Source organism: Diaphorina citri, unplaced genomic scaffold, assembly GCF_000475195.1.
Source record: "Diaphorina citri unplaced genomic scaffold, Diaci psyllid genome assembly version 1.1 scaffold19, whole genome shotgun sequence".
NCBI classification, from domain to species: domain Eukaryota; kingdom Metazoa; phylum Arthropoda; class Insecta; order Hemiptera; family Psyllidae; genus Diaphorina; species Diaphorina citri.
Window position 1 is genome coordinate 136716 of NW_007377457.1, and position 13233 is coordinate 149948.

Below are 13233 nucleotides of genomic sequence, written 5' to 3' on the forward strand. Positions count from 1 at the left end.
CTGTGTATTTCTTATGGAGATTTTAGCGATCAAAAATTGATCATATCTCAGGATCGGTTTAGAGGTCTCTTGAGTATTTACACATTGGTATGTTGGTCTATTAAAATGTTTCTTATTCTTCTAGATTCACCGAGTCCTGGTAATGATCGCTTGCTTGGACTATTTCCTCACGACCTGAGCAAGTATGAAACGGCTAAAATCGTGTCCAGGAAACTCGTCTACCGCGGATACTATTTTCGACGCGAGAAGGAGACCTGCATTGTGATTTCTTTGGGGATGACTGTAACATCCAATTCAGTCAGACAAATGTATTAGTTTGCCTAGCATTGCAGAACAGATTCTTTCTACTATGTATCATATACTATTAATTTGAAATGACACTTACATCAGATGAGTTGGAGATCAATTCTCGCAGAAAAATTTCTTTGTTGGAGTAGAATGTGTTGATGATGAGGGACATAAGCTGAGCAATCTCAGCCTGGAAGGCAAAGGTTTCAACATCACCTTGTGCCATTGAGACGTCTTGTTCAGGCATTCTGAAAATGAGAATATTTCATGTAAAAATAAGACATAATTTGCTACATCCCTGACCAAGATGATTTTTTGGTACTTGTGCAGAAGTCACGTCCATGGAATATTGCTACCAAAGGAACTGGCACAAACAAGCAGTGACCAGTGTTATTATAGGGTTAGGTTAAACACAAGAAGGAGTTTTCACAATAAAAGCAGTGATTAGTGTTATTATAGGGTTAGGTTAAATACAAAAAGGAACTTTTCTCTTCCACGGACATGAATTCTGCATAATTACCGATTTTTTTCCTATGTTCCCAGAGGCTGGACTAAAGAAAGGAGTGCTCTTGAATTTTAATATTATAGATATTCAAAGTGTTCATTTAGTTGTAGGTAGGTACCTAAGTATTGACACTGAATTTGTACTAACTACATACCTAGTAGGTACTTGACAAAGAATTAATTATGTAACTGAAACATGAGGTTCAGGGAAGGCTAACAAATTTTCATCGATGAGGGAAGAAAAAAAAAGCAAGATGTACAGCTGAAGGATGAATTTGATGTCTAGTGATAAGAAACCTACTGAAGGGCATGAAAGAAGTTAGGTTAGGTTAGGTAGGTAGGTAGGTAAGACTTGGAGAGGGAGTTTGGTGAAATTGTGGATAAAAATAATTGACAAATCTTACCTCAACTGTTGAACATTATAGGGTTAGGTTAAATACAAAAAGGAACTTTTCTCTTCCACGGACATGAATTCTGCATAATTACCGATTTTTTTCCTATGTTCCCAGAGGCTGGACTAAAGAAAGGAGTGCTCTTGAATTTTAATATTATAGATATTCAAAGTGTTCATTTAGTTGTAGGTAGGTACCTAAGTATTGACACTGAATTTGTACTAACTACATACCTAGTAGGTACTTGACAAAGAATTAATTATGTAACTGAAACATGAGGTTCAGGGAAGGCTAACAAATTTTCATCGATGAGGGAAGAAAAAAAAAGCAAGATGTACAGCTGAAGGATGAATTTGATGTCTAGTGATAAGAAACCTACTGAAGGGCATGAAAGAAGTTAGGTTAGGTTAGGTAGGTAGGTAGGTAGGTAAGACTTGGAGAGGGAGTTTGGTGAAATTGTGGATAAAAATAATTGACAAATCTTACCTCAACTGTTGAACTTTAAAAAGCGTTTGAAAGAAAAATGTATTTCACTTGGAATTGGAAAACAGCTTTAAATTTCAGCGACGACACTTTCGGATCGAGTTCAAATATTCAAATGATTCCGCTCGGGAAACTGAAGTCAAATTTATACTCTGCAGAAAGAGCAGAAATTTCTAGAGAAGAACAATCTAGAAGTAGGAATGTGCTGGATGCAACACGACACGTAAGATCAAAGTGAAGCAAAATAGGGAGGGTGTCGCTGCTGTTTGCTATCAAAGAAATACAAAAATATTTCTACGATTTGATTTTTTTATGTATAAATATTGATAAAAAAATCATTATTTTTACAGAGTAAATTGGTTTTTAATTTTAATGTGTAAAAAATGTCAATTTCAAAAGACCATAAAAAATGTACAGACATTTCAAATTCTCGCGCCTTAAAACTTCCAACTTTTCGTCTCATGTTGGCTTCAAAAATTTTACGTCTCATCCTTGTCTACTCCTTTTCTACCTCTTTGAGAATCATATACCTTTAGAAATTTTCAAAAATTAATAAATGCAATTACTTTTATTAATTGAATAATTATCATAATATGAGACTGTGAATGTCAAGTAGTTAATTAAGAAATTATAAAAAAATTAAATAACCTAGTCCTTTTTTAACCAAATGTAAAATTTTGTATTTAGTACATTTTTGACTTCAGCAGTATATTCTGCTGTGAAGCCGTGAATGTCAGCCGCGGATAGAATGTTCCAGAAGCTTCTAGAAGCTTTCAGGATTTTCTCTAGCATTTTACTTCCTCATGATTTTTTTACTTTTTTAAGGGAAGTTTTGTGTTCGACCCCCAGATACACTTTCTGAACATGATCGCCCCATATAAAAATATGGAATACGGTCTGCCTTCTGAATATGGCCGGGTCAGCTTAACTCTCATTCACTGGCAGAAAGGCGAGGGGAGTTTTGTGTTCGACCCCCAGATACACTTTCATCTGCCTCTGAATTTCTGAACAATCTGAACATGATCGATGATCGCCCCATATAAAAATATGGAATACGGTCTGCCTTCTGAATATGGCCGGGTCAGCTTAACTCTCATTCACTGGCAGAAAGGCGCTTTGTCCTCGTCCTGAAATCGAAGATAGGTATAGGATAGGCCGTATGTATAGGTACCTGAGGAGAAGAGGATGGGGAAAAAGCGCCTCTCAGCTAATTAGGCTGGCTGCACAGGCGTTCCTGAATAAGTAGGTACTACCACATTAAACCTTCCGATACCTACTTATTAAGGAGCGTGGTAGCGCTCCGCCCCGCCAAGTCAAGAAAGTTTGACCGCGCTATACTAGAGATATTATACATGGAAAGTAGCCGTTTTCAGGTAGTTGTAGAGGGTTCAGTTTTAGGTATTGAGGAATGTCTGTATCTGTAGCTTATTAAGGAGCGTGGTAGCGCTCCGCCCCGCCAAGTCAAGAAAGTTTGACCGCGCTACTAGAGATATTATACATGGAAAGTAGCCGTTTTCAGGTAGTTGTAGAGGGTTCAGTTTTAGGTATTGAGGAATGTCTGTATCTGTACAAGTTAGCTTGGAGGAGGCCTCCACCTAGGAAAAATCGAGCCGTTCCGAGAACGAACATTTTCCCATCAGGATAAAATGCGCCCCGGGTGGGAATCGAACCCGCGGTCTAGCGCTTTGGGCGATATTTTCCGCGCGACACGCCAGGCTACAAAAGCCGCCTAAGTGGAAACGTGCCGCGGGGCACAAGTGAAAAGTCGCGTGGCCTCGGTTTTTTTTTTTTTTTTTTTTTTTTTTTTTTTGCACAAGTGAAAAGGCGCGTGGCTTCAGTTTTTTTTTTTTTTTTAAGAGGTCTGACAGAGGGAACTGTAACTGCTAAGGTCCTAATATCGTCCCGAAATCGAAGAGAGAAGGGAGACAGGATAGGAGAAAGCCAGCCGTTCCGAGAACGAACAATATCCCTTCAGGATAAAATGCGGCCCGGTGAAGGAATGCAGCGAGGTACAACAGGTACATATTCTACATATATATGGAAACAGGTCATGCCGCACTGTATATGCCGCTTGATACAGGCCGCCCAAGTGGAAACGTAGGTAGTCTCTGTAGCATAAATAAGTTGTAGGATATTTTTTTTTTTTTTTTACCTTATTATTTTAATGAAATTTCAAGCTTTAATTTAAGACTGCATGACACCTGACTTCTTGAAAAACTAATTATTTCTTGAATAAAATGATCTACATTTTCAGCTTCCATATTCAACAAGGGATTTATTACTGTTTTAAAAAATGACAATTTCTTCTTCTCTTTCTTTCTTTTATCATTTGTTTTTACTTTCTATTTTTTCTTTGATAACAGGATCTCTTTGTTCTATTTAACATGTGCATTATAATATAGGTATGATGAGATGTTTGGATCCTGTTGTGGATTTTTTATTATGTTAAGGCGGTCTCTTCCTGATCCCTGTTGTGGAAGGTGATTCTCACCTTTTCGCCAAATATGTCTGACAGGCAGCTTGGAGGATGCCGGATCAAATCTGCAAATCTCATATCTTAAGTTTATCCAAATAGGTACCCTAATCAGAGGGCATTTGGATTTTGAGATAACCTGCAGTTAAGTTTAGCCATAGTTATGATCCGGAAGTCACGTCAATTCTTTACAGTATAAAGTGAAAAGTAATAAAGCACTAAAGTTTTTGTTTCCGAACTTTGGAACACCCCAGTACTTTATAGGTACCAGCTATGATCATGAGATTCATGAGTCATCTTGACATTCTTGACAAAAAAAAAAAAAAAGAGGGAACTATAGTATAACAACGGGGAGGTCTTTTCTTTTCCCAAAATCGAAAATAGGAGGCGGATTGGAGGATGAGATAGAAAATGAGAATTGAGAAAGGATCCAGTCGTTCCGAGAACGGACCTTAAGAAGGTCGCTCGGGGCCGGAATAACCCGCGACCTGACGGTTACAAGGCAGACGCTCCTTCTAAGCTAACTAGACTCGCTTAATTAAACTCGCTTTTATGAGTCACTAGCTGAATTCCGTCGCTTCGCTCCGGAATCCCGCTAGTTTATGAGTCGTTCTGTTATTTCCGATAGGTGTGTGATCAATGATCATGACTCAGTGGGCAAGACTGGGGTCACTCACCTTGCGGTATGTGGTACCTACATAAGGACAAGGTCAGCCACTCAAGCTCAGACTGTGTGACAGACCGTCGGAAGGTGTGTGACGGAAAAAGTTTCCTAGGTCTGTCAGTCTGAAGTGAAGCTTTTCCCACCACACACGTTCCAACTGGCTGAAAGGCCGAGCATCATGAGTGGATGATCTATGGCACTTTTGGCTCTCGCGAGAGTGTATATTATTTCCGCGGGAATCTTAATTTTTCAAGAAAACATCATATTCCTATGGTGACCCACCTGTCTAGATCCGATACCAATCAAGTATCATGTTGCTTAACGCTTTTGATTTGTCAAGATGACGAAACTTTACCTAGTTCGGAACGTGATTGAAAAGGCTTCCCATTTTTTAGTGTCCCTAATAATACTTTTGCTATGAAAATTGTAACCCAACCCGTGGAACCCAACTATCATTTCTGTATTGAAGTATCTGTATATCGGCATAAAAAGAAAACAATCTGTTGTTCGTCAGAACATAGCGTGTTCTCTTCTACACGTTATGGTCAGAATGTCGAAATTTCGCTCAGACCGAGCTAACTCAACCACATCTGAACGAACCCCACCAGACCTCTGTGGTCGATTCATTTCCACTGTTTCAAACCTCTGTGGTTGATACGCCATCTTGTTTGTTTACATTTTGAAACATTTTCAAAACAAATGGTTCCTTTTTGCTGAAGTGAAGATTCTCGGCGTGGAAATTTTGAAGAATTTTCCGGATTTCTCAAATTAAACCATGGCTGAACAGGTAATTGAAAGACTGATTGTGGCAAAAAGTCACTCCATGTACATCGGAAATTCTCAGAAGTACTCCAGGTCCCAGTTAAAATGATTAAACTATAGGTTACACTTGCCAGGTCATGGGTCCTCTCGGCCATACATGGTCAACTCCAGTCTGTTAGGTGTTCCCCTGGCTACAGGCAAAATACATGTTCAAATTTTTAGAAGGGCCCAGCTGTATTCATAATTCACTACCCTGATCACTGATCTTATGTTGAAGGGGGTTCAACCTTTCATAGAAGTGCTGAATTGCCGATGCGTAAAAAAACACCAAGGAAATTTCAACCATAATAATTATAATGAGAGTAGAAGAGCCCCTTGTCAAATAAAAGACAATACTTTCCCCCTTGCCACTAGATCTTCAATAGTGATGGTCATTGAACCTAGGAGGACCTTTTGTACATCAAAGCATATTACCATTGGGTTATCAAGTTAACCTTTCATAGAAGTGCTGAATTGCCGATGCGTAAAAAAACACCAAGGAAATTTTAACCATAATAATTATAATGATAGTAGAAGAGCCCCTTGTCAAATAAAAGACAATACTTTCCTCCTTGCCACTAGATCTTCAATAGTGATGGTCATTGAACCTAGGAGGACCTTTTGTACATCAAAGCATATTACCATTGGGTTATCAAGTTATCATAAATAACATCTATTGACCTATCTTTAGAGGTCTATTGGCAATGGCATGGCAGCCTGAATCACTTGACACTAGATGTGTAGAAAATTAAATTTGTGTCATACATCACTTGCTTGAGGGTATATTAGTGTCAAGCATTATCAGGCATACACTAATTTTGTGTCTTATTTTGTTCTTTAGAATGAACGGTCTTTTCAAAAGCAACCAACAGTATTTTTGAACCGTAAGAAGGGTTTGACAATGGCATGGCAGCCTGAATCACTTGACACTAGATGTGTAGAAAATTAAATTTGTGTCATACATCACTTGCTTGAGGTTATATTAGTGTCAAGCATTATCAGGCATTCACTAATTTTGTGTCTTATTTTGTTCTTTAGAATGAACGGTCTTTTCAAAAGCAACCAACAGTATTTTTGAACCGTAAGAAGGGTTTGTCCAAGAAACGCAAAGAATTGAGATATTTCAGAGATGTTGGACTTGGTTTTAAATCACCAAGAGAGGTTTGTATTTTCATCCTTGTGTTGTGTTTGAATTGTTTTTAATTTATGTATTTTATTATGTTTTATAGACTGAGAGAGCTTTCCAGAAGCAGCCCACCATCTTCTTGGCAAGGAAGCCAACATACAAGAAGAAATCACTCAGATATCACAAAACTGTAGGATTAGGTTTTAAAACTCCCCGTGAGGTATTTTGATTTTTCTTATTCTTGGGAAGGTGATGGTTTCTCACACTATTGGATGGAACTCCTTGGGTTTATGCAACTTGCTCTTCTTTTTTCTTTTTATGGTGACTGGTACATTCTCATATGTATTTTTAAGTGGTTGCATTATCAGGTACCTACCTTTATGGACTCTTTCTATAGAATTAATATCAAGATTTATTTTTGAAGCTTAAGTTAAGCCATCATATTTAAACATTTATCATTATTATTATTTTAATGAAATTTGAAGCTTTAATTTAAGACTGCATGACACCTGACTTCTTGAAAAACTAATTATTTCTTGAATAAAATGATCTACATTTTCAGCTTCCATATTCAACAAGGGATTTATTACTGTTTTAAAAAATAACAATTTCTTCTCTTTCTTTCTTTCTTTTATCATTTGTTTTTACTTTCTATTTTTTCTTTGATAACAGGATCTCTTTGTTCTATTTAACATGTGCATTATAATTTAGATTTTAGATGGTTAAAAATATCTTGGGTTTATTCGCATGGTAGTCATTCTCATTACCTACCAATTTAAAAGAATTGAGGTTTCATTTTTAATCTTCAAGTTCTCTCATGTTTCTATCTCATTATCAGTAAATCAATAATATGGTATTTCAATTTGACATTGAGAAATTTTGTACTTCCACAATCCACATAAGAAAGCTTCTGAATACCTATGAGCTTCTTTTAAGCTTCTGAATACCTATGAAGTACAAATCAGCAGAAAGCTTTTTTTTTTAATATGAGGCAGGTATTCTATGAGGAAGTGCAAAATGTTACCAATAAATTTGTACAAAATTGCAGTTTTAATGGGTTTTAAAAACATCTTGGGTTTATTCGCATGGTAGTCATTCTCATTACCTACCAATTTAAAAGAATCGAGGCTTTATTTTTAATCTTCAAGTTCTCTCATGTTTCTATCTCATTATCAGTAAATCAATAATAATTATGGTATTTCAATTTGACATTGAGAAATTTTGTACTTCCACAATCCACATAAGAAAGCTTCTGAATACCTATGAGCTTCTTTTAAGAGTTTTAAGCTTCTGAATACCTATGAAGTACAAATCAGCAGAAAGCTTTTTTTTTAATATGAGGCAGGTATTCTATGAGGAAGTGCAAAATGTTACCAATAAATTTGTACAAAATTGCAGTTTTAATGGGTTTTGAATATTCATTTTGGTGTGGGAATTTATCTCTGTACCATCATTACATATTGATCCTTGGGGGATCCTCCAATTCCTTTGGGAACTCTTTCTCTGCAATGGAATCATGTAAGCTTTATGCATTTTTAATTTCTTTCCCCAAATCTTTCAATGCTAACAATAATTCCCTTACTTTCTTCCCCCTCTAGGCTATTGATGGAACCTACATTGACAAGAAGTGCCCCTTCACTGGCAATGTGAGCATCCGAGGTCGTATCCTGATTGGCATTGTCAGAAAAATGAAAATGCAAAGGACAATTGTTATCAGGAGGGATTATTTACATTACATAAAGAAATACAACCGGTTTGAGAAGCGGCATCGAAACATGTCTGTTCACTTGTCACCTGCTTTCAGGTGAGTAATATTTTTCAACCAAGGTACACCTGCCTTGTAAGTGCAAAATCATGGGTGAATGTAAAAAACAGATAAATAAATGTTAGACTGATACTTATATAAAAGTTACATTAGACTACTTGTCTGTGCCATAGCATGCTGATGCTCATCTCATAGTGTGTCCCTCAGATGGGCAATAAATATGCCATAGTTCCAATTTAGGTAAAAAGAACATCAGGGAGGGAAGAAAATGAAATATTAGCTAGGATCTATATCAGAAAAGTGGGGGTTGTTCTCTCTGTGTGGGGAGAATTTTCTTTGTTTTAAAAATTCTAATTGGTGTATGTATTGTCTGTGTGTTTTCAGAGATGTTGAGATTGGAGATGTTGTCACAGTAGGAGAATGCAGACCTTTGAGTAAAACTGTCCGATTCAATGTTCTCAAGGTTACCAAAGGCACTGGCAGTAAAAAAGCCTTTAAGAAATTCTAGAATGAAACTCTGAAAATCTGCAAGTTCTCTTTTTTTTTCTTTCCATTTTGTACATCGATGTGACAACAATTGTTAATATAGTTATTATTTTCTATTAAGATCAGAAGTGTGCTTGTCTTTTTTCTGATGCAGATTCCAAAAACACAGTCTCTGTTTAAACTTGGTGTATGTTAAACGGATACCTGATAGGCTGATTTTTAATCCCAAGTTTAAAATCAACCTCTCTGTTTAAACTTGCTTTATTTTAAACTGATACCTAAATTTTAATCCCAAGTTTAAAATCAACCTGTCAGATTGTTTAATTTAAACAAACTGGTCCCAGCTATTATATGATTACTAGTAGGTGTGTTATGTGGTACTGAGAAATGAAACATCTACAACCAATTCGATTTTATTGGTGGATAAAACTTCAAGGTCCATATTAAAAAAAAAAAGCTATCTGCCCCAAGCTTCTTCATTATGAAAAAAAAAAAAAAAAAAAAAAAAAAACTTTGGGGAAAAAAACCCTGGCATCCTGGATGATGCAATGCCATGGCCGAGGTCTAATAGTTTTTCTTCATCTGTTGGAACACTATTATGGGGTCCTATTAATCTCTTTCATTACATTACATTGAAATGGGGGTCTTTTCTGATGAAATTTCCTGTGTGTGCGGAGTCCAGTATGTAGGGCTATTGCGCCCTATTTAATCCCCTTACAAAACCACCAGGAAGTTTTGCAGTTTTATTTTCATGGGAACAAACAGAAAACGTCTTTTCAGAACATGACCTGGTTTTCAGGAGACAATGTTTTTCATCTGGGGTAGAACCCATTTTTCTGGCTCAGCTTTTAGTTTTTAATGGGTACCTCAGGGGTGGGATTGAATACATAAACAAAAATCAGTAAAAGTAATTCAAATATAAACAATATTTATTATTTACAATAAATTACCTACATAATTATACAACATAGAGGGAAGATTGAGTAAACCACAAGACTTGTTCAACTCCCAGTATTAAATTTTCTCTGATTTTATTTCAACTTAAAGGTCAACATAACCCACAAGCAGGGTAAAGATATCAGGATTTATAATCAAGCCAGTATATAATAAGCATTAAGCCACTATTCCAGTTGTGGCTGGAAGATATTACTACGTGAGAATCCTGGCATTAAAAAAAAAAAAAAAAAAAACTTGCTTGGGGAATGTGGTCCTATACATTAATTGACCCCTTTCATTTTCAGAAGTGATTTGTAATTTATTCATCCATTTCAAAATCAAACTCAGATAAGTCATGTTTGGATTCTTCTGGTAGGGGCAAATCACTCCCAAGCATCTCTGAACTTTCTGCTTGGTTCTGATCAGTTTCCATACTTTCCTTTATTCTCACTGATTCCAACTCTTTATTTGACAGGCTATCATGATTTTGGAAATTTTGGCTTTGTAATGACTGAGACTGAACTAGACTAGTGCTAGTAGTTGTTGTGACTTGAGATGATTGATTCAGTATTTGTTGAGCTTGTGATGTAGGGGAAGTACTGCTCAAGCCAGCTTCTGGACCACTTGTTTTGTTCTGGGTAGATTCCTGCAAATTATCTAAATTAGATGGTTGATTAGGTTCTGGATTTCTATTTAAAATGTTTTGAAAATTAAGGTTATTTGTTTGTTGTGGCAGTTGATGTTGGAATATTTGTAGCTGCTGAGTATCAAGTTGAACTTGTTTAGGTTGATTCTGATGGTTTTCTGATGAAGGTAAATTCCCAGATTGCAAAGCTTGGTGTGAACCTTTTGGATCTAATGTAAATTGTTCAGATTCCATGTTGAAGTTGTTTTGATCATCTCCATGTGAAGTTTCATTTTTGTTGAGAAATGAATGTAAAGAGTCATCCTGTTGACTATTGGAATTCGATTCTACTTCATTGTTTTCCAAATGAAGGGTGTTTCATTTTTGTTGAGAAATGAATGTAAAGAGTCATCCTGTTGACTATTGGAATTTGATTCTACTTCATTGTTTTCCAAATGAAGGGTTGATTCTTGTAGTGATTGGCTTTCAGAGGATTGACTTAAATTTTCTTCACCCAGGTTTTGATTTTCATTCTGAAACTCTGATTGATTTAATGTACTTCCTTGAATTTTACTTTGCTGCTGCTCTTGCTTCATTTTATTTTTCAACTCATCTTCTGTTCCCAGCATATCAATTTTACGGTGTCTTGCAATATTTGATAGAATAGACTGTAAACTTGTAGTCTTCGTTTTTTTAGCACTTCCCTTGGGTGTTGCATTTCTCCTCACCGAGGACAAATTCAGCTGGTTCAACTCATCTTCAAATTCAAAGTCTCCATCATCTATTGTATTTTCTACTTCAGGGAACTGGTCATCTTCATGTTCATTGGTCTCTTGATTTTCAGGTGTTGGTGCTCTGTGTCCTATACATTTCCATTGTAATTTAAATTCCTTACCATTAGTATAGTTGTCCAAATGTTTCAAAAATTCAGATTGAGGAGGGATGTATTTACCACCCACCATTTCAAATTTGTCAAAAATTTGTTCATCTTGCTCATCGAACCAAACATTGGATTTTGCTTCTGGTTTGTCTATACTTGAATTGGTAGTCATGATGTGGATGACTTGGATCCGATTATCTGAAAAATATAAATTGAGACTTCAATTTAACCATCCTAAGGGAAAAAAAATAGCTTAAGCATCAAGTTGCCTCTGGGCTAACTCCTACCAACAAACTACCCACCCACACAAACTAATCTCATCCATCCTGAGAGAGACTGGGGAAAGCTAGCATTACTTAATCAAATAACCAGATGAGCCAGCCTAGTTAGCTTAGTTGGTAGTGCGTCTGCCTTGTAAGCGCTAGGCCATGGGTTCGATTCCCACCCGGGGCAGATATTATCCTGATGGGATAATGTTCGTTCTCGGAACAGCTGGCTTTCTCCTATCCTGTCTTCCTTCTCTCTTCGATTTCGGGATGATAAGAAGCAGGTATAATAAGGAAGTATAGGTTAACACAAAATTTCGTGAGATTACATTGAAAATTGACGGAGTTATGATAGGGGTGAAAATGCGTCGAAATGCTTCGTGTAATATACACACTGGCGTGCCATCAGCTTAGATATTGAAAAAGCTTTTGATTTAACATGGAGACACAAAGTATTACTAAAGCTAAAAGAATGGGATATAAAAGGTAGATTATTCTTATACCTCCAAGAATTCCTAAAGAACAGAAAAATACAAGTCAAAGTAAAAAATTTCTTATCTTCCCCCCATACACTAGAAAACGGTATACTACAAGGGTCATCCCTCAGTGCTACCTTGTGGAACCATAGCAGTTACAGTTCCCTCTGTCAAACCTCTATAATAAAAATAACCAGATGGTCACTTTTCTAGGTACTCGGTAGTTGTAACATTGTGCAGCTATGACTGTAATAGTAGGTTACACATTATGCAGAACTTACTGAGACTGGAAATTATGGTGGTAGTAAAGTTGCACTATTGGTCCATTCATTAAATTGACTATTGAAATTACGTACTACAAGTTATCAGTTTTTTGATTAGATTTATCAGGTAAAAAGGGTAATGAAGAATGAAGTTAATTAGTTAATGATAATGAACCAAACAAACATTTTCAAATTTTCGCGGTTTATGAGTTCATGCTCGGACGTCATTACCTCTGTGTTGAAATCTATGCGGTCCATTACCTCTGTTTTGAAACTTTTGAACTGTACGAGTGTTTTTTGTGAAAGCTCGTTTGAACTTTGGTTCACCTTTGGCTGAGTCTAGCCATTGACCATAACTATAGTATAGGTTTAGGTTATACGCAAAGCTTTTACAGAAAAAAATTGGGCCAGAAAAAAAAGGATCGGTCTTAATCATAGGTACCTGAACACACCCCTCCCCTCTACGGAGGGATGGTTGTGGTGGGATTTTTTGGTCAGGGATTTTTTATTCTCCCAACAAAATTCTTTCCGATGACGTCATAACGTATTTGATTCGTAAATTTCCGTCATGTCTCGTCAGGTTTCGCCTTGCGTTTTTTTTTTCTTTTTTTGTTTTTCACTTTTTCGAATGTGTTAAGTCGCGATTTTCCTCTTGTTGAAGTGACATCGTGAGATTTTCTCGAACTTTCCGGCTTAGGCCTATAGTGAGTGACTTGAGTTTTTACTTTCTTTTCTCTTACTTTTGTGATATTTTTTTTCTTTTATTGACTGAGTTCTATTTGATCCCTCCTTCATGTAGTCCTCT

The 13233-nt window shown here is 36.5% G+C and overlaps 2 protein-coding genes and 3 long non-coding RNA genes across 9 annotated transcripts in view; 2 read left to right on the forward strand and 3 right to left on the reverse strand.

The window, feature by feature from the left end:
* Window positions 1-9110, forward strand: part of LOC103508035 (40S ribosomal protein S11) — a 37982-nt gene extending 28872 nt beyond the window's left edge. Inside the window, exons 1-4 of one of the 4 annotated variants that reach the window (XM_008472571.3) lie at window positions 5436-5591; window positions 6835-6951; window positions 8330-8535; window positions 8881-9110. In XM_008472571.3, coding sequence (XP_008470793.1) covers window positions 5580-5591; window positions 6835-6951; window positions 8330-8535; window positions 8881-9004 — 459 coding nt within the window. In that variant the 5' untranslated portion in view covers window positions 5436-5579 and the 3' untranslated portion in view covers window positions 9005-9110. Of the gene's footprint in view, window positions 1-5435; window positions 5592-6643; window positions 6767-6834; window positions 6952-8329; window positions 8536-8880 lie in introns of those variants that run through there. The other 3 variants (XM_017443757.2, XM_008472580.3, XM_017443754.2) reach the window with 3 other exon arrangements.
* Window positions 409-2306, reverse strand: LOC113466998. Its single transcript, XR_003391229.1, has 2 exons — window positions 1671-2306; window positions 409-536 (listed from the first exon to the last, which is right to left on the reverse strand). It is a non-coding gene; the product is annotated as an uncharacterized LOC113466998 (long non-coding RNA).
* On the forward strand, window positions 543-1529 carry LOC113467004. The gene is made up of 2 exons (XR_003391233.1): window positions 543-753; window positions 1224-1529. It is a non-coding gene; the product is annotated as an uncharacterized LOC113467004 (long non-coding RNA).
* On the reverse strand, window positions 5519-6439 carry LOC113467002. The gene is made up of 2 exons (XR_003391230.1): window positions 6061-6439; window positions 5519-5853 (listed from the first exon to the last, which is right to left on the reverse strand). It is a non-coding gene; the product is annotated as an uncharacterized LOC113467002 (long non-coding RNA).
* A 1076-nt stretch (window positions 9111-10186) lies between the features above and the next one.
* On the reverse strand, window positions 10187-12579 carry LOC103508064 (probable E3 ubiquitin-protein ligase bre1). Of its 2 annotated transcripts, none has more exons than XM_026822890.1 (3): window positions 12447-12579; window positions 10957-11621; window positions 10187-10867 (listed from the first exon to the last, which is right to left on the reverse strand). In XM_026822890.1, the coding sequence occupies exons 2-3, from the start codon at window positions 11593-11595 to the stop codon at window positions 10238-10240; spliced, it is 1269 nt and encodes a 422-aa protein (XP_026678691.1). In that variant the 5' UTR covers window positions 11596-11621; window positions 12447-12579; the 3' UTR covers window positions 10187-10237. The 2 variants fall into 2 exon arrangements, with proteins under 2 accessions (XP_026678691.1, XP_026678685.1); XM_026822884.1 differs by having other exon boundaries at window positions 10187-10828; window positions 10918-11621.
* Window positions 12580-13233: the final 654 nt, after the last annotated feature.